At 45.1% G+C, this 18,893-nt stretch overlaps 1 protein-coding gene across 4 annotated transcripts in view; it reads left to right on the forward strand.

Moving 5' to 3' along the window:
- LOC132805710 (transmembrane protein 198-like) overlaps nt 1–18,893 on the forward strand; it is a 72,259-nt gene that overhangs the window by 45,942 nt on the left and 7,424 nt on the right. For 3 of the 4 annotated variants that reach the window (XM_060820914.1, XM_060820913.1, XM_060820917.1), the window contains exon 2: nt 9,799–10,031. In XM_060820914.1, the coding sequence (XP_060676897.1) occupies nt 9,875–10,031 (157 nt within the window). In that variant the 5' untranslated portion in view covers nt 9,799–9,874. Of the gene's footprint in view, nt 1–8,855; nt 8,924–9,798; nt 10,032–18,893 lie in introns of those variants that run through there. The other variant, XM_060820918.1, reaches the window with a different exon arrangement.

The following is an 18,893-nucleotide window of genomic DNA, read 5'->3' on the forward strand; positions in this document are numbered from 1 at the left end:
GCCTGTTCAGCCTCTCCCTATAGCTCAAACCCTCCAACCCTGGCAACATCCTTGTAAATCTTTTCTGAACCCTTCCAAGTTTCACAACATCTTTCCAACCGGAAGGAGACCGGAATTGCACACAATATTCCAACAGTGGCCTAACCATCTTGAACCTGTGTCCCCTAGAAATTGACCCCCTCCACCCTGGGGAAAAAGCCTCTACATACTTCCCACTCTATCCACGCCTTTCACAATCTTATAAACATCTATCAGGTCACCCCTCAACCTCCTGCGTTCCAGTGAAAACAAACCCAGCCTATCCAACCTTTCTTCATCGCTAAAATCTCCCCCATACCAGGCAACATCCTGGTAAACCTTTTCTGTCCCCTCTCCCAAAGCATCCACATCCTCCTGGTAGCGCGGTGACCAGAACTGGACACAATATTCCAAGTGTGGCCGAACTAAAGTTCTGTAAAGCTGCTATAGAACCTAGAAAAGTACAGCACAGAACAGGCCCTTCAGCCCATGATGTTGTGCCGAGGATTAATCCTAATCTAAAATAACCTAACTTGCGCGTCCCTCAACTCACTGCTATCTATGTGCATGTCCACCAGTCACTTAAATGTCCCCAATGACTCTGCTTTCGCTACCACAGCTGGCAACGCATTCCATGCATTCACAACTCTCTGTGTAAAGAACCTATCTCTGATGTCCCCTCTATACCTTCCTCCTAACACCCCTCATGCCAGTCAGTCCTGCCTTGGGGAAATGTCTCTGGCTATCGACTCTATCCATGCCTCTCATTATCTTGTAGACCTCGATCAGGTCTCCTCTCTTCCTCCTTCTCTCCAGAGAGAAAAGTCCGAGCTTAGTCAACCTCTCTTCGTAAGACAAGCCCTCCAGTCCGGGCAGTTAAACCTTCCATGCACACTCTCCAAAGCCTCTGTATCTTTCCTTTAGCAGGGCGACCAGAATTGGACACAATATTCCAAGTGTGGTCTCACCAGGGACTAGTAGAACTGCAGCAAAACCTCGCGGCTCTTAAACTCGATCCCCCTGTTAATGAAAGACAAAGCACCATATGCTTTCTTAACAACCCTATCCACTTGAGTGGCAACTTTGAGGGATCTATGTACTTGCACACCCAGATCCCTCTGTTCCTCCACACTGCCAAGAACCCTGTCTCTAATCCTATATTCAGCATTCGAGTTCGACCTTCCAAAATGCATCACCTCTCATTTACCCAGGTTGAACTCCATCTGCCATTTCTCAGCCCAGCTCTGCATCCTGTCTATGTCACGCTGCAGCCTGCAATGGTCCTTGATACTATCAACGGCACCTCCAACCTTTGTGTCATCTGCAAATTTACTAACCCACCCCTCAATCTCCTCATCCAAGTGATTTATAAAAACTACAAAGAGCAGAGGCCTGCGGGACCCCACTCAACACTGACCTCCAGGCAGAATACTTTCCATCTACAACCACTCTCTGCCTTCTGTCAGCCAACCAATTCTGAATCCAGTCAGCCAAATCTCCTTGAATCCCATACCTCCTGACTTTATGAATAAGCCTACCATGGGGAACCTTATCAAATGCCTTGCTGAAGTCCATATATACCACATTCACTGCTTGACCTTCATCAACCTGTCTCATCACCTCCTCAAAGAACTCAACAGGATTTGTGAGGCATGACCTGCCCCTCACAAAGCCATGCTGACTGCTTTTAATCATGCTATGCTTTTCCAAATAGTCATAAATCCTATCCCTCAGAATTCTTTCCAAAACCTTGCTGACCACAGATGTAAGACTGACTGGGATTGCCAGGGATTTCCCTATTCCACTTCTTGAACAGAGGAACAACATTCGCCTCCCTCCAATCCTCTGGTACGACTCCCGTGGAGAGTGAGGAAGCAAAGATCTTTGTCAGCGGCTTAGCAATCTCCTTTCTCGCTTCCCAGAGCAGCCTAGGGTAAATCTGCTCTGGCCCTGGGGACTTATCAATCTTAATGTTTTCCAAAATTTTCAGCACATCAATTTCCTCAATTTCAATCTGTTCAAGCCAGTATCCCAGCTCTTCAAAGTTCTCATTTACAACAAGGTCCCTTTCCTTAGTGAAAACCAAAGCAAAAAACTCATTTAGGGCTTCTCTTATCTGCTCAGACCGGACGCACAAGTTCCCTCCGCTATCCCTGATCGGCCCTACCTTCTCCCTGATCATTCTCTTATTCCTCACGTATGAGGAAAAAGGCTTTGAGTTCTCCCTAATCCTTCCTGCCAAACCTTTGTCGTGCCCCCTCCTGGCTCTCCTCAGTCCATTTCTGAGCTTCTTTCTAGCAAGCCTGTAATCCTCTGAAGCTGTGCTAGATACTTGTTTCCTCCACCTTACATAAGCTGCTTTCTTCCTTTTGATGAGAAGCTCCTCTGTTCTCATTATCCAAGGCTCCTTAATCTTACCCCTTCTTACCTGTCTCAGAGGGACAAATTTATGCATCACTTGCAACAACTGCTCCTTAAATGGTCTCCACGTGTCTGCTGTACCCTTACTGTGGAACAATTGCTCCCAGTCCGTACTTCCCAACTCCTGTCTGATAGCGTCAAATTTCCTTTTCCTTAATTGAATATTTTCCCATGCTGCTCCTCTCCCTCTCCATGGCTGTGTTAAATGTGAGGCAGTTGTGGTCACTGTCACCACATAGCAACAACCCTGCTCCATCTGCAGTTTTCCAAAATCTGCCCGCCTATGAGTTCTTCAAACTCTCTACTGCTATTAGGGGTCTGTAGAAAACCCCCAATGAGGTGGCTGCTCCCTTGCTGTTCCTAACTTCCACCCATACTGACTCAGTACACAAACCTTCCTCAACACCCTCCATTTCTGTAGCTGTGATGCACTCTCTGATCAGCAAGGCTACACTCCCTCCTCTTCTTCCATCCTCCCTGTTCTTTTTAAATGTTCTAAACCCTGGAACATCTAACAACCATTCCTGCCCCTGTGAAACCCACGTCTCCATTATGGCCACAACGTCATAGTCCCAAGTACTGATCCATGCTCTAAGTTCATCACTCTTATTTCTGAGACTTGTTACATTAAAGCAGACACACTTTAATTGATCCCTTCGTTCCATCACATGAAAAACCTCCCTGATAGATTCACTACATCCTGTCACTGCCCCATCTACAACTACCCCCCTCCCCCTCAGATATGTAGCTCTGGTTCCCACTCCCCTGTCAAATTAGTTTAAACACTCTCGAACCACACGAGCAAGTCTCCCACCCAGGACATTTGTACCCCTCCAGTTCAGGTGCAACCCGTCCTTCATGTACAGGTCCCACCCTCCCCAGAAGGTATCCCGATGGTCTAGGTATCTGAAGCCCTCCCTCCTGCACCAGCCTCACAGCCACATGTTAAGCTGCACTCGCTGACTGTTCCTCATCTCACTATCTCGTGGCACTGGTAGCAAACCCGAGATCACTACTCTACTCATCCTGCTCTTCAGCTTCCAAACAAACGCTCTGTAGTCACTTTTCAGATCCTCAATCCCTTTCCTGGCTATATCATTGGTGCCAATATGTACCACAATTTCTGACTGCTCATCCTCCCCCTTCAGAATCTTGTAAACCCGATCGGCGACATCCCGGACCCTGGCACTGGGGTGACAACATACCTTCACAGAGTCCCGTTCCTGACCACAAAATCTCTTATCAATCCATCTCACTATTGAGTCCCCTACTACTAGGGCTTTTCCATTCTGCCCCCTTCCCTTCTGAGCCACACTGGCAGACTCAGTGCCAGAGACTCGCCCACTTGAAAAACAATCACTTACCCTTCTCAGCAGCCCTCGCTTCTCTCTGCCCTATATCTCCTCGCTGCTCTGTAAAACATGGAGGCCCGACTTACCTGTAACTTGTTTATCCTTACACTCAATGCCCCTTCCGACGAAGACAGGTATGCCATAGGCCTTTTTTACTCCCTTATCTATCTGCACTGCCACCTTCAGTGATCTGTGGACCTGCACACCCAGATCTCTCTGCATGTCAGTACTCCTAAGGGTTCTACTAATCACTGTATAATTTCTATCTGTACTTGATCTTCTAAAATGCATCACCTCACATTTGTCTGGATGCTCGCTGATTTAAAAGAGATAAATATTGGCCAGGAGAATTCCATTTTGTAGAATTATGTTAAAAATGCATTATGAATTATGTTCCACTTAGAGTGAAGGGTGAGGCTGGTAGGATTAGAGAACAGTGGATGAATAAAGATATTGAGGTTCTAGTCAAGAATAAAAAAAAATTCTAGATAGAGCCAACTGGGATCAAATGAATCTCTTGAACAGTATAAAGAGTGCAGGGGCATTCTTAAGAGGGAGATGAGGAAGGCAAAGAGAGGATAGGAGGGAGCCTTGGCAAAAAAAAGGTTAAGCATAATCCAAAGAGCTCCTACAAGTATGTTAAAAATAAAAGAGTGACAACAGAGAGAGAGAGAGAGTAGGGCCCTTTAAAGATCAAAGAGGTCATCTCTGTGTTGAACCTCAGGAGATGGGAGAGGTATTAAATGAATATTTTGTGTCAGTTTTTACTGTGGAGAAAAAAAATGGAGGTTTTCCATTTCCAATGCAGGGCAATAAATATAGATGTTTTGAAAACAGAAGTGCCAGAGGTGTTAGAAAATATAATGGTGGATACATCTTCAGGAGTTGACCTAGTGTATCCCAGGTCATTGTGGGAAGTGAGGAGAAATTACTGGGCCTCTTGCAGAAATATTTGTATCATCTATAACCACGGGTGAGGTGTCGGCTGACTGGAGAGAGACTAATGTGCCTTTGCTTAAGAAGGGATGGAAGGAGAAGCCTGGGAACTGTAGACCGGTGACTCTGACTTCAGTGGTGGGTAAGTTGTCGGAAGCGATTCTGAAAGACAGGAATTATATGCAATTGGAGAGGTAAGGAATGATTAGGGTTGGTCAGCATGGTTTTGTGTGAGGGAAACCGTGTCTCACAAACTTGTTTGAGTTTTTTGAGGAAGTAACCAAGAAGATTGATGAGGGCAGAGCAGTAGACATTGTTTATTTGGACTTTAGTAAAGCTTTTGACAAGGTTCCACATGCTAGACTAATTTGTAAAGTTAGATCCCATGGGATTCATGGTGAACTTGCCAATTGGATACAAAATTGACTTCACTACAGGAGACAGAGGGTAGTGGTAGAGGGTTGTCTTTCAGACTAGAGGCCTGTGACCAGTTGTGTTCCACAGGGTGGGTACTGGGTTCATTTTTATTTGTCATTTATATAAATGATTTAGATGAGAATATAGGAGGCATGGTTAGTAAGTTTGTAGATGGTACCAAAATTGGTGGCATAGTGGACAGTGAAGAAGGTTATCTAAGATTACAAACAGATCGTGATCAATTGGGTCAAAGGGCCTAGGGGTGTCAGATGGAGTTTAATTCAGATAAATGTGAGGTTTGCATTTTGGTAAAACAAACAAGGGCAAGGACTTTTACAATTAGTGGTAGGGCCATGAGTAGTGGTGCACAATAGAGAGGTCTAGGGTTCAGTTACATAATTGTTTGAAGTTTGCATTATATATAGACTGGGTGATTAAGAAGGTGTTTAGCACATTTGCATTCATTGCTCAGACCTTTGAGTATAGGAGTTGGGATGTTATGTTGTACAGGGTATTGGTGAGGCCTCTTCTGGAGTACTGTGTCCAATTCTGGTCGCCCTGTTTTCGGAAGGATATTATTCAGCTGGAGAGGGTTCAGAAGAGATTTACCAGGATGTTGCCGGGATTGGAGGGTTTGAGTTATAAGGAGGAGCTGGATAGGCTGGGACTTTTTTCATCGGAGCGTAGGAGGTTCAGAGGTGACCTTATAGAAGTTTATAAAATCATGAGGGGTATAGATAAGGTGAATTTCAGATGTCTTTTTCCTGGGGTGGTGGATTTCAAGACTCGGGGACATAATTTTAAGGTGAGAGGAGAAAGATTTAAAAAAGACATGAGGGGCAGTTTTTTCACACAGAGAGTGGTTTATGTGTGGAATGACCTTCCAGAGAAAGTGGTGGATGTGGGTACAGTTACAATGTTTAAAAGACACTTCGATCCATACAAGAATAAGAAATGTTTGGAGGGATATGGGTCAAGAGCAGGCAGGTGGGATTAGTTTAGTTTGAGATTATGGTTGGTATGGACTGGTTGGACCGAAGGGTCTGTTTCTGTGCTGTGTGACTACGATTCTGCCTCAAAGTGTTGCAGGACCTTATGCTCCATCTTGGTTTATTATTTCGTTTGAAAGACAGCAACTCCAACAGTGCAGCACTTCCTCAATGCTGAACTGAAGAGTCAGTCTGGATTCTACCCTCATGCCCCTGGAGTGGAGCATAATGCCTAGCACACTCCTTTCTGAGTAAGAGGTATGTGGCATTATGCTCCACTCCAATCAGCTTCTCTGCAACGTCATGATGAAATTTCAACCCCATGAAGTTGTGAATGAGTGCAGTAGGTTGTGGACAGGTTTCATCTATGGTACAGTGCAATTAGTAGACTGTCTCTGATCAAGCAGTTCATTGGTATCAAACAGACAACAGGAACTGTCAGAGAGACAGTACTATCTTCTTTTACAACACTAAGGACAGTGGAATAACGTTCCCTATTAAAAACTAATTTCAAATTAAGCTCTGCTTCAGAAAGCGCTGATTTTGAGCACATGGTATTTGAGTAGGACCTAGATTGAAGTTGAATCCAGCATGTTTATAGCTAAGAATATTAAGCTATTAATTTAAATAAATTCTGTCAACATGTGAGCGCCAGAAGGAACAGTATCCCTATTTGGTACAGTCACTGTCACAGAAAAAATCCCTATGCAATTAAGTTTCCCTTCTGTGTGTAAACTTGTTTTTTTCACATGACTTGGTCGACATTCACTGTTGACAAATATATTCAAATTTTCTGAATTGGGGTCAGATAGGGATTATTGGAAGAGTAGAATCAGCTTGCATTTATATTGCACCTTAACCTAATTCCAGGTTGCCAAAAGATCTTTACAAGCATTACCTTAAAAATGTAGCCAATTCTTTAGTTATATAATTTAAAAAGCACATCTTAGTACTTATTTCTACTGTTATAGGACATTGGTGAGGCGACTTTTAGAATATTGTGTGCAGTTCTGGTCTCCCTGCTATAGGATGTTGTGAAACTTGAAAGGATTCAGAAAAGATGTACAGGATGTTGCCAGGGTTGGAGGATTTGAGCTATAGGGAGAGGCTGAATAGGCCGGGGCTGTTATCCCTGGAGCATCGGAGGAGTGGGGAGAATTGACCTTATAGAGGTTTATAAAATCATGAGGGGCATGGATAAGATAAATAGACAAAGTCTTTTCCCTGGGATGGGGGAGTCCAGACTAGAGGGCATAGGTTTAGGGTGAGAGGGGAAAAATTTTAAAGGGACCTATGGGGCAACTTTTTCATGCAGGGTGTGGTGCATGTATGGAATGAGCTGCCAGAGGAAGTGGTGGAGCTGGTACAATTACAACATTTTAAAAGGCATCTGGATGGGTATATGAATAGCAAGGGGTTTTGAGGGATATGGGCCAAATACTAGCAAATGGGACTAGATTAGGTTGAGATATCTGATCAGCATGGACGAGTCGAACTGAAGGATCTGTTTCTGTGCTGTGCAACTCTATGACTCTATACAGGAGTTATCTGAGATTTTCAGCAAGATGTGATGCCTGTTTGCATTGCTTTGAACACCATAACATTTGGAAATTCTTAAGACACAGAGAGAGAAATCTTCTTGTCTTATAGGAGGTGAGAAGAAAGACAGGTGGGGGAATCTAATTGGGTGAAAATTCAGAATCCTGACAGCCGGATGAACTCTTGCAATTCAATTCTCTGAGTACTGAAAGCACACTGACCTTCCCAATTGCAAGAGTCAGGAATCTATTTGCATGCTTTTGCATTTTGCAAAAGGCCAGCTCGTTGGAACTAAGTTCCCCATCTCAATTGAGTTCTCCTCAATTGAGAAATGCACGTCGAGAGTGTGGCACTGGAAAAGCACAGCAGGTCAAGCAGCACTCGAGGAGCAGGAGAACCCATGTTTGGGCATAAGCCCTTCATCAGGAAACAAGACTTATGCCTGAAACGTTGATTCTCCTGCTCCTCGGATGCTGCCTGACCTCCTGTGCTTTTCCAGCGCCACACTCTCGATTCTGATCTCCAGCATCTGCACTCCTCACTTTCTGCTTAGAAATACTTGTGTTCAATACCCAGTTGTATACAAGAGGCATGCACCTGATGAGGCACGCTTCTTCCTGGACGTCAAAGTAAGTGCCTGTTGCTTTGACCTTCTAGTGAAATGTTTTTACAGCAATATTTGTGATGGTGCCAGTGCTTCAAATGAAGTAAAGGTGGCACAAGGGATGGAAGATCATTGGGAGGAGAAGCACTGTCTTGGAACTGGTAGAACATTGGCAGCAAGAGGTGGTTGCAAGTCATTCCCATGCACCTATTCAGAGCAACACTTGCCAACACTAACAGGTGATCAGTCTGTGTGGCATCCCTCCACACTGGCACAATTAAACTGACGACCCTGTAATGTTACTTCGCAGTGAATAGATGGTGCCATTTCCCCTTGCACATATCCTTTCGGGATTGTAGCCAGCTTCTTTTGTAGTGGGGAGAAAGTGAGGACTGCAGATGTTGAAGGTCAGAATTGAGAGTGTGGTGCTGGAAAAGGAGCAGGATGATGAATGTTTCAGGCATAATTCAGCCACTGGCACCAACCTGTACTGTGATCGCTGCTTTGCTTTGACAGTTTCTCTCCCCTGAGCAATCTCTTATTTATCTTGGATGGCTTGGCAGAGGATTGGTAGTGAGGCATTGCTGAACAATAAGGCCACGTTCTGTCTTGTCTGAGACATCTTGAAGGGATTGACCAACTCGATGGTGAGTGAACTTTCTGGCTTGTAGTGTAGCCTTTAAATATGATGCCTGGGCGTTGGAAAAACCTTCTGTCCTCTGCGTACCCCATTATATTTCTTGTTCCATTCGTACAAAAAATGCGAATGCTGATGTGATGAGCTGAACACCTCAATATCACATGGGAAAACATGGCCCACCCCTGAGACAAGTGACTCCAATTTCCACACTTGAATTAAGACTGCAGAATGAAAGATTCCATCTGTGATGCCAGGGAGTTTTTTTTTACATTATTGACAAGCCTTTTACAGGTCATCTGTTAGCAGATAGATATTTTGTTCCTGTATTAAAGGTAAAGATGCCCTAGTCCCGGAGAAGCTTCTGTTCTCTCATTAGATGGAGATGACTGGTGGCAGTTTAACCTGAGGGTCACTATGCCTTATGTAAAGGGAGAGGTTGAGAAGGACAGTCCTTTGTGGTAACCTTAGCCAGTGCAGGAATTTTACCCACACTGTTGGCATCACTCTGCTTCACAAACCAGCTGTTCAGCCAACTGAGCTAACTGATCTCCAAAACCATAGTGATACAATTATAAAGAACCAATCATCCAAATCCAAATTAGGTTACATTTGTGTAATGCAGTAATCAACATGAGATAATTCAGTTGGGTCTGTGGATTTTCCCTGTGGTTAGATATACTTCATATGCTCCATTGTGTTTCTATTGCTGTCCAATGTTGTGAAAGCACTGAACAAAGTTCACTTGGCTCCATTCTGACTCTCCATGGAAAAATGGAATGGCCCATAGTTTAATGAAAAAATAATCCTGTTTAATTTCAGTTTTACATGCTTCTGCAGTTTTTTTTGGTCTCATTTCGTTTATTTTGAGTCTTTCTCTTGCAGAATTCGCAGCGCCTTGATTAGATGGCCAGACCCACCTAACATTCCCTACTCCTTCCCTTGTCGACCTCAGACAGCTATGACCTCTACACTGTTGGACTTTAACCTCATGGACACAGGCCAGGAGGACATTATTGTGAACCGCTGTGACCTGGAAGTGAAAGGAAACTATCAACTCATTCCATCTATTATCTATGCCATGTGTTGCCTTTTTGGAGTCATCTACTGCTTCTTTGGTGAGTGAGGTATTGACCAATGTGTGTGAAACACCAAACTTGAAAGTGGAATCCAGGATAGTGAATAAGACGTTTGATATGCTTGCCTTTATAGTTCAGTGCATTGAGTATAGGAGTTGGGAGGTCATGTTGTGGCCATACAGGACATTGGTTAGGCCACTTTTGGAATGCTGCATTCAATTCTGGTCTCTCTGTTATAGGAAAAATGTTGTGAAACTTGAAAGGGTTCAGAAAAGCCTTATTGGCAGGGTTTGAGCTATAAGGATAGGCTGATTAGACCAGGGCTATTTTTCCTGGGATGGGGATTCCAGAACTAGAGGGCATAGGTTTAGGGTGAGAGGGGAAAGATATAAAAGGGACCTAAGGGGCAATTTTTTCACACAGAGGGTGGTACATGTATGGAATGAGCTGCCAGAGGAAGTGGTGGAGGTGGGTATAATTACAACATTTAAAAGGCATCTGGATGGGTATATGAATAGGAAGGGTTTGGAGGGATATGGCCAAATGCTAGTAGATGGGACTAGATTGATTTAGGATATCTAGTCAGCATGGATGAGGGTTTGTTTACATGTTGTACAACTCTGACTGTAAAAGTGGGTGGATGGGTGTGGGGTGGGGGGTGGATAATGGCACATTTGAAAGTGGATTTGTCCAGTTACAGCATAGTTCTTGTGTTTCTATTGCTGTCCAAAGTCTATTGCTGGGTCTGTTCTATCTGGGTCAGGCAACAATTGTTGGGTATCTGAAAGCTAAAAAGCTGAGGATAAGAGAGCCGCAGTCACACCATCTGCAGCTTCACTTAATGTCATGTAGTCCTATTAAAGGTGAGGTGGGATTTGAGATGGGAAGTAATATCTTTCTATGGAAACACTGCATCTCTCCTCCTTGACAAATCCCTACAGCGCCACATCTAGGAGTCCTCTGTCTTACCTGTCACTCCATCTTCTGTGCTTTTGCTTCTTCTCTTCAAGCCTTCCACAGTCTGTAGCAACGTAAGCATGAATGAATGGAGCTCCCCTTTAAGAAACTCCTTTTCAGAGATGCAGGCTAGTTGCCATTCAAGTTGCTGGAGCTCCCCTTCAGCATGAAGTCACCAGCGTACTTTGCAATGAGCTGCACATTGACACAATTTAGACGAGGAATACAAAATTTACATTCTGTCTTCCTCAATGGAACCATGCATGGACACACCTGAAAACATGCTTTGATGAATTTTCCCCTTCCCTCTCTCACTGCCCCAGCCCAAGCTCATTTTTATTTGCACTCATTTTGCCCATTGTTATGATTTGACTTTTCAATTGCCTGAGGTTTTGTCTAATCTCACTGGCCCAAGTTGCTTGTTTTTAAGAATGAGCTGTTGCCTCCAGCAAATGCTGGAGATGGTTGGATAAGGGAGTTAGGAAGGGAAAAAGGTGCTCCATTGCCTTTGCTTTGTCGACTGTTTTCAGCCTCGAGGACTTGACTCTTGTTCTGCTACAAGAGAAGAAGCTAGTCAGGTGGCATGGCGGCTCAGTGGTCAGCATTACTGTCTCACAGCACCAGGGACCTGGATTCAATTCCACCTTCGGGGTCACTGTGTGGAGTTTGCACATTCTCCCCGTGTCTGCGTGGGTTTCCTCCCACAGTCCAAAGATATGCAGGTTAAGATGGATTAGCCGTGCTAAAACTCCCCGTAATATCTGGGGATGTATAGACTAGGTGGATTAACCATGGGAAATGTGAGGTTGCAGGTATAGAGTGGGAGTCTGGGTCCATGTGGGATGCTCTTTGGAAGGTTGGTGCAGAGTTGATGGACTGAATGGCCGGCTTCCACACTGTACGGATTCTATTTGGTGAATATCTGGTAAGTAATTAAGATTTATAAGTACAGAAAGCTGGAAAATTTTCCTAAATTCTTTGTTTGCTGTCTGAACTCTACACTCAGTTCTAACTCTCTATATCACTGGCATTCCTTGGTTTCAGTATGTCAACCTCATTTGCTCTATAAAGGCACCAGTTATACTAACTGGTGATCACAATGAAAGGTTTTATTGGATTATATTCTACCCATTTCTACTTCAAAAAAAAGAATGTTTGAAGTTTTATCTGGTCATTATAATCTGCCTTTTGATTTTGTTTGAAGTTCCATGGAGCTAAAAAGGAATGTCAAAGGGATTGCAGATGTGTTTCTCCATCGTTTATTCCATTCAGTCAGTTGCTCTCTGCTTACCTGTACTCTAGATCTTTCTTGAGTTAATCAGCCTCATCTTAGAATGCTGCTTATATTAAGCACAAAACCTAGGCTGACACTAAACTCTCACTGCTTGCAGCAAGTGCATTTGTGTGAATCTGACTGACGGTATAACGCATTCACAATCTGTGTTCCAAACTGAGTACCAACAATCTCCGGGCATACTGCTGATCCGCATGCAGCAACAATAGAAAAACAGGAGACACAGGGCACTGGCAGGAGCAGCACAGAAACACTAAACATTGGGCACTGATAGTAGTTATAAAAATGCTAGACTCTGGTCACTGGCAATTGACTATAAAAATACTAAAACTCTAGGCATTGATGGGAAACCATAAGAGTACTGAAACTAATGCTGGCATCATCTAAAACCAGATTATCTGGTCATTGCTGTTTATAGGATCTTGGCTGTCAGGTTCCTGGAATTATAACAGTGGCAGCTTTTCAAATGCACTTTGTTTGCTATAGAGATGTCCTTATGTCATCAAAAACATGATATAAGTTCATTTATTATTAATTCTGAAGGGTCACTGGACCTGAAATGTTAACGTAGCTTTCTCTCCACAGATGCAAACAAACATTCTGAGTTTTTCCAGCAATTTCGGTTTTGTTTCTTTATTATTAGTGCCTTTACTGTGCTTTAATGGGGAAGCATAATATAACTTTAGCCCAGGGATGCTTGAGAGGCTAGAACGCTGTCAGTGTGGATTGCTTCAATATGTAAAAAGTGAGGTCTGCAGATGCTGGAGATCAGAGCTGAAAATGTGTTGCTGGTTAAAGCACAGCAGGTCAGGCAGCATCCAAGGAACAGGAAATTCGACGTTTCGGGCCAGAGCCCTTCATCAGGAATGAGGAGAGGGTGCCAGGCAGGCTAAGATAAAAGGTAGGGAGGAGGGACTTGGGGGAGGGGCGATGGAGATGTGATGGGTGGAAGGAGGTCAAGGTGAGGGTGATAGGCCGGAGTGGGGTGGGGGTGGAGAGGTCAGGAAGAAGATTGCAGGACCTGTCCACCCCTCTCACCCACTCCAACCTCTCACCCTCAGAACGTGCAGCCCTCCACTCCCTCCGCTCCAACCCCAACCTCACCATCAAACCGGCAGACAAGGGAGGCGCGATAGTAGTTTGGCGCACCGACCTTTATACCGCTGAGGCCAAACGCCAGCTCGCGGACGCCTCCTCTTATCGCCCCCTTGACCACGACCCCACCTCCCACCACCAAATCATCGTCTCCCAGACCATCCATAACCTCATCACCTCAGGGGATCTCCCATCCACCGCCTCCAACCTCATAGTCCCACAACCCCGCACCGCCCGTTTCTACCTCCTGCCCAAAATCCACAAACCTGCCTGCCCCGGCCGACCCATTGTCTCAGCCTGCTCCTGCCCCACCGAACTCATCTCCGCGTACCTCGATACGGTTCTGTCCCCTTTAGTCCAGGAACTCCCCACCTACGTTCGGGACACCACCCACGCCCTCCGCCTCCTCCATGATTTTCGCTTCCCCGGTCCCCAACGCCTTATCTTCATGATGGACATCCAGTCCCTGTACACCTCCATCCCCCATCACGAAGGACTCAAAGCCCTCCGCTTCTTCCTTTCCCGCCGCACCAACCAGTACCCTTCCACTGACACCCTCCTTCGACTGACTGAACTGGTCCTCACCCTGAACAACTTCTCTTTCCAATCCTCCCACTTCCTCCAAACTAAAGGAGTTGTCATGGGCACCCGCATGGGCCCCAGCTACGCCTGTCTCTTTGTAGGATATGTGGAACAGTCCATCTTCCGCAACTACACTGGCACCACCCCCCACCTTTTCCTCCGCTACATCGATACTGTATCGGCGCTGCCTCGTGCTCCCACGAGGAGGTCGAACAGTTCATCAACTTTACCAACACCTTCCATCCCGACCTCAAATTCACCTGGACTGTCTCAGACTCCTCCCTCCCCTTCCTAGACCTTTCCATTTCTATCTCGGGCGACCGACTCAACACAGACATCTACTATAAACCGACTGACTCCCACAGCTACCTGGACTACACCTCCTCCCACCCTGCCCCCTGTAAAAACTCCATCCCATATTCCCAATTCCTTCGACTCCGCCGCATCTGCTCCCAGGAGGACCAGTTCCAATACCGTACAACCCAGATGGCCTCCTTCTTCAAGGACCGCAGATTCCCCCCAGACGTGATCGACGATGCCCTCCACCGCATCTCCTCCACTTCCCGCTCCTCCGCCCTTGAGCCCCGCCCCTCCAACCGCCACCAAGACAGAACCCCACTGGTTCTCACCTACCACCCCACCAACCTCCGTATACAGCGTATCATCCGCCGTCATTTCCGCCAACTCCAAACGGACCCCACCACCAGGGATATATTTCCCTCCCCTCCCCTATCAGCGTTCCGCAAAGACCACTCCCTTCGTGACTCCCTCGTCAGGTCCACACCCCCCACCAACCCAACCTCCACTCCCGGCACCTTCCCCTGCAACCGCAGGAAATGCAAAACTTGCGCCCACACCTCCTCCCTTACCTCTCTCCAAGGCCCCAATGGATCCTTCCATATCCGCCACAAATTCACCTGCACCTCCACACACATCATCTATTGCATCCGCTGCACCCGATGTGGCCTCCTCTATATTGGGGAGACGGGCCGCCTACTTGCGGAACTCTTCAGGGAACACCTCTGGGACGCCCGGACCAACCAACCCAACCACCCTGTGGCTCAACACTTTAACTCTCCCTCCCACTCCACCGAAGACATGCAGGTCCTTGGACTCCTCCATCGCCAGAACATAACAACACGACGGTTGGAGGAAGAGCGCCTCATCTTCCGCCTGGGAACCCTCCAACCACAAGGGATGAACTCAGATTTCTCCAGTTTCCTCATTTCCCCTCCCCCCACCTTGTCTCAGTCGATTCCCTTGAACTCAGCACCGCCCTCCTAACCTGCAATCTTCTTCCTGACCTCTCCGCCCCCACCCCACTCCGGCCTATCACCCTCACCTTGACCTCCTTCCACCTATCACATCTCCATCGCCCCTCCCCCAAGTCCCTCCTCCCTACCTTTTATCTTAGCCTGCCTGGCACCCTCTCCTCATTCCTGATGAAGGGCTCTGGCCCGAAACGTCGAATTTCCTGTTCCTTGGATGCTGCCTGGCCTGCTGTGCTTTAACCAGCAACACATTTTCAGCTCTCTTCAATATGTGCCTTTTCATATCACCTTGTGATATCTGACACAGAAATGGGCTTCAATTGCAGTTAATCGGGTTGTTGACATTTACAGTGAGTAATCCTGATGTTAAATTCTCAAGCATTTGCCTCTAAATTAGGACAATCACAGACTTACTCAATAAGCACTTGCATATCTGAAAGGGAATTTTCTATTCCACTATTTTTAAGCAACTTTTCAGGAAGAAATTAATGATATAACCAATCATCTGATAGCCTCCATTTTGAGAATTACAAAATGGCTGTCAGTTTAAACCTCTTGCAGGAACCTTTGATGCTGGAATTTATTGAACTGACCAAGTCTGTGATGGATTAAACATTCAGATTACTTAATGAAACTGAGAAGGCAGTAAAAGAATGAGCTGGTGTAAGACAACTTAATTGGATCCTTCCCATCCAAATAGAGGGAGTTCATATAGTCTTCTCAGATTCTGAACCAAGCTTAAGGCTGCACAGCCCTGTTTGTTAAGTGCCTGATGTGTACAGATCTGGATCAAATCTGTTGGGATTAGTAACAGGTGCTATTGCTGCCAGTTAATACGAATGCAATTGAGAAAAGAAAAAGAATGCGGAACCTAAACGTGGATAATTTTCAACCACTTCAACATACACAGCTGCAGAGCAATTTGATGTGCCAGCATTATCGACAAACAAAAATGTTGGACCCATTTTGCTTTTGCCATTTTGGAGGAAAAGCTGCGAGCTTCATCCTGCTCTTGGCTCTTTTACACGACTTCTGCGTGTGTCTCTGCGAGTTGTTTACTGTATATTCCAGGCTGCCTGTCAGTGATTATTATAGATGTGCCAGTGATTCATTACACAAGCTAGTGTGGTGACTGGAGAATTTTATGACATGCAGTCAATGTGAGACACTGTCAGATTTTAACTGAGGAAACTAGGTGAAAGGTTGCAGCTTACTTTGTGATATCACCATGGTTGAACAATGCAGATGTGAAACTGGAGTAAATTAAGTCGGAGTTTGAAGCCAAACGTGGCTTAAGGCTGCTGCCCGAGTTTTTAAAAAAAACATTCTGGTGATGCAGTCAACAAACACACCATGGCTCTCGACCCTTTACCACGACCCTGCTTTAAATATCCTGTCATATGACCAACTAATATGAAAATGAGGGACCATTTTAAAGAAAAGGTAAAATGATTTCCACGTTACTGGATTATGGGTTTTGTTTGTCCGATGTGATTCCTCTATTGCCTTTGTGCTGCTGTCTTGTGGTTCACCTGCTCAGTTACCGACAAATGCACAGTGGTACCCCCTGCCAGTCGGCTTTGTTACTAAAGTCAATTTGCAGCAAAGTCTTTGTAACAGTGCGTCTTATCCTTAAAGGAGAATACTGTGATTGTGAAGTTAGAGATTACGTTGGAAATATGTGGTCAATAAAATATCTGTTCTCTTAAAGCACATCCCAGTAGGTTAGACAGCAGGTCCAATGAAGTGTTGAAAAAGGCATCCTTTTCTGTCTTTGAAAGTGTTGCTGTGTCCAAAATCTGTTCCTATCATTTATTCCAGAACTCCATGTTTGAACCCATCCAACCAGACCTCTGCCCCTGTCACAGTACTGAAACAGTTATTATCACAGTCCCCAGTGACATAGGAACAGGAGTAGGCCATTCAGCCCCATTGAGTCTGTGCCATCATTCACTGAGATCATGGCTGATCTGTGGCCTAACTCCATATACCTGCCTTTGGCCCATATCCCTTGATACCTTTGCTTAACAAATATTTATCTAACTCAGATGTAAAATTAACAATTGATCCAGGTTCACTGCCATTTGTGGAAAAGAGTTCCAAATATCTACCACCATGTGGATAGAAGTACTTCCTAATATCTCTCCTGAACGGTCTGGCCCTAATTCTCAGACTATACCCCATGGTTCTAGAATCCCAACCAGTGGAAATAGTTTATCTTAATTTACCCTGTCAATATCTTAAAGACTTCGATCAGATCACCCCTTAACCTTCTAAACTTGAGAGAAAACAGCCCGAATTTGTATTATCTCTCCTCATAACATAACCCTTGAAATCCAGGTATCATTCTTGTAAACCTATGTTGTACTCCCTCCGAGGCCAATAAAGCCTTCTGAAGGTGTGGTGCCCGGATCTGCTCTCAGTAGTCTAAGTGGGCTCTAACCAGGGTTTTGTATATCTGCTGCATAATGTACTCCAGCCCTCTCGATATAAAGGCCAACATTCCATTAGCTTTCTGGATTATTTTCTGTACTTGTTTGTGGCATTTCAAAGAGTTATGCATCTGACCCCCAAGACTCTTTGGACATCCACTGTATTTAACTTCATACCATCAATAATATGTCCTGATCTCTCCTTTGTTGGTCCACATTGTGTGTGCTTGGGACAAAGGTAAACTTTCCCTCCTTGATCTATCTGCAACTGTTGTCATGGTGACCATACCATCCTCCTTCAACAACCCTCCATGGTTGTCCAGCTGTTGGTGGGATCTGCTCTCTCCTGGTTCCATTCTTATCTCTCCCATCTTAGCCAAAGACTCCTTACCTCTGTCATCTCCTACAAACCTTTGAGATATCTACGGTCACTTAATTCTGGCCTCTTGAGCGTTCCCCATCATATTAGGGGACTCGACAGGGGAGATCTGGAGAGGTTGTTTCCCCATGTGTGGGAGTGCCTCTGACCAAAGGGCATCACCTCAGAATAAGGGATCACCCACTTAAGACAGAGGTGAGAAAGGATGTTTCCTGAAGGGAGTGAATCTGTGGAATGCTTTCCCACAAAAGGCTGTCGAAGCTGGCAGTATATTCAAGGCTGAGACAGACAGATTTTTAGTCAGGAAGGAAATCGAGGATTATGGGGGAAAGGCAAGAAATTCTTATCACTCTGACAAATTTCTGATTGTCTCTCCCAATTCCCCTTTCCTATCTGATTTCTGTACACTTAACTGTAAAGTGCATCCAGTTAGTCTGTGTGTTCGAGGTCTTATGTAAGTGCAAGTTGTTACAGATCAATTTGTCTTAAATCTCGAAAGATTCCAAACTATCAAAGAAACCTTGCAGGCCAGTGATGAGTTGTTGCCCCAAACTGAACCACAGATGGTTAATCTGAAAGAAAACAAAAAAACCATTGGAACACTTCAGCAGGTCAGTCATCGTCTGTGGGGAAAGAAATAGAATGAATGGTTCAGTTCGGTGACTATCCTCAGAGCTTCTGTTGGGCAGTGACATCTTTAAAAGACCTGTTTATCAACTTTTGTTTGTCACTTCTATAAATGATTTGGATGAGAATTTAGGAGGCATGGTAAGTAATTTTGTGGATGACACCAAGATTGGCGGTATGGTGGACAGTGAAGGTTATTTAAGGTTACAACTTGATCAGCTGGGTCACTGGGCTGAGAAGTGGCAGGTGGAGTTTAATTTGGAT

The sequence above is a fragment of the Hemiscyllium ocellatum genome, chromosome X (assembly GCF_020745735.1).
Source record: "Hemiscyllium ocellatum isolate sHemOce1 chromosome X, sHemOce1.pat.X.cur, whole genome shotgun sequence".
NCBI lineage: Eukaryota > Metazoa > Chordata > Chondrichthyes > Orectolobiformes > Hemiscylliidae > Hemiscyllium > Hemiscyllium ocellatum.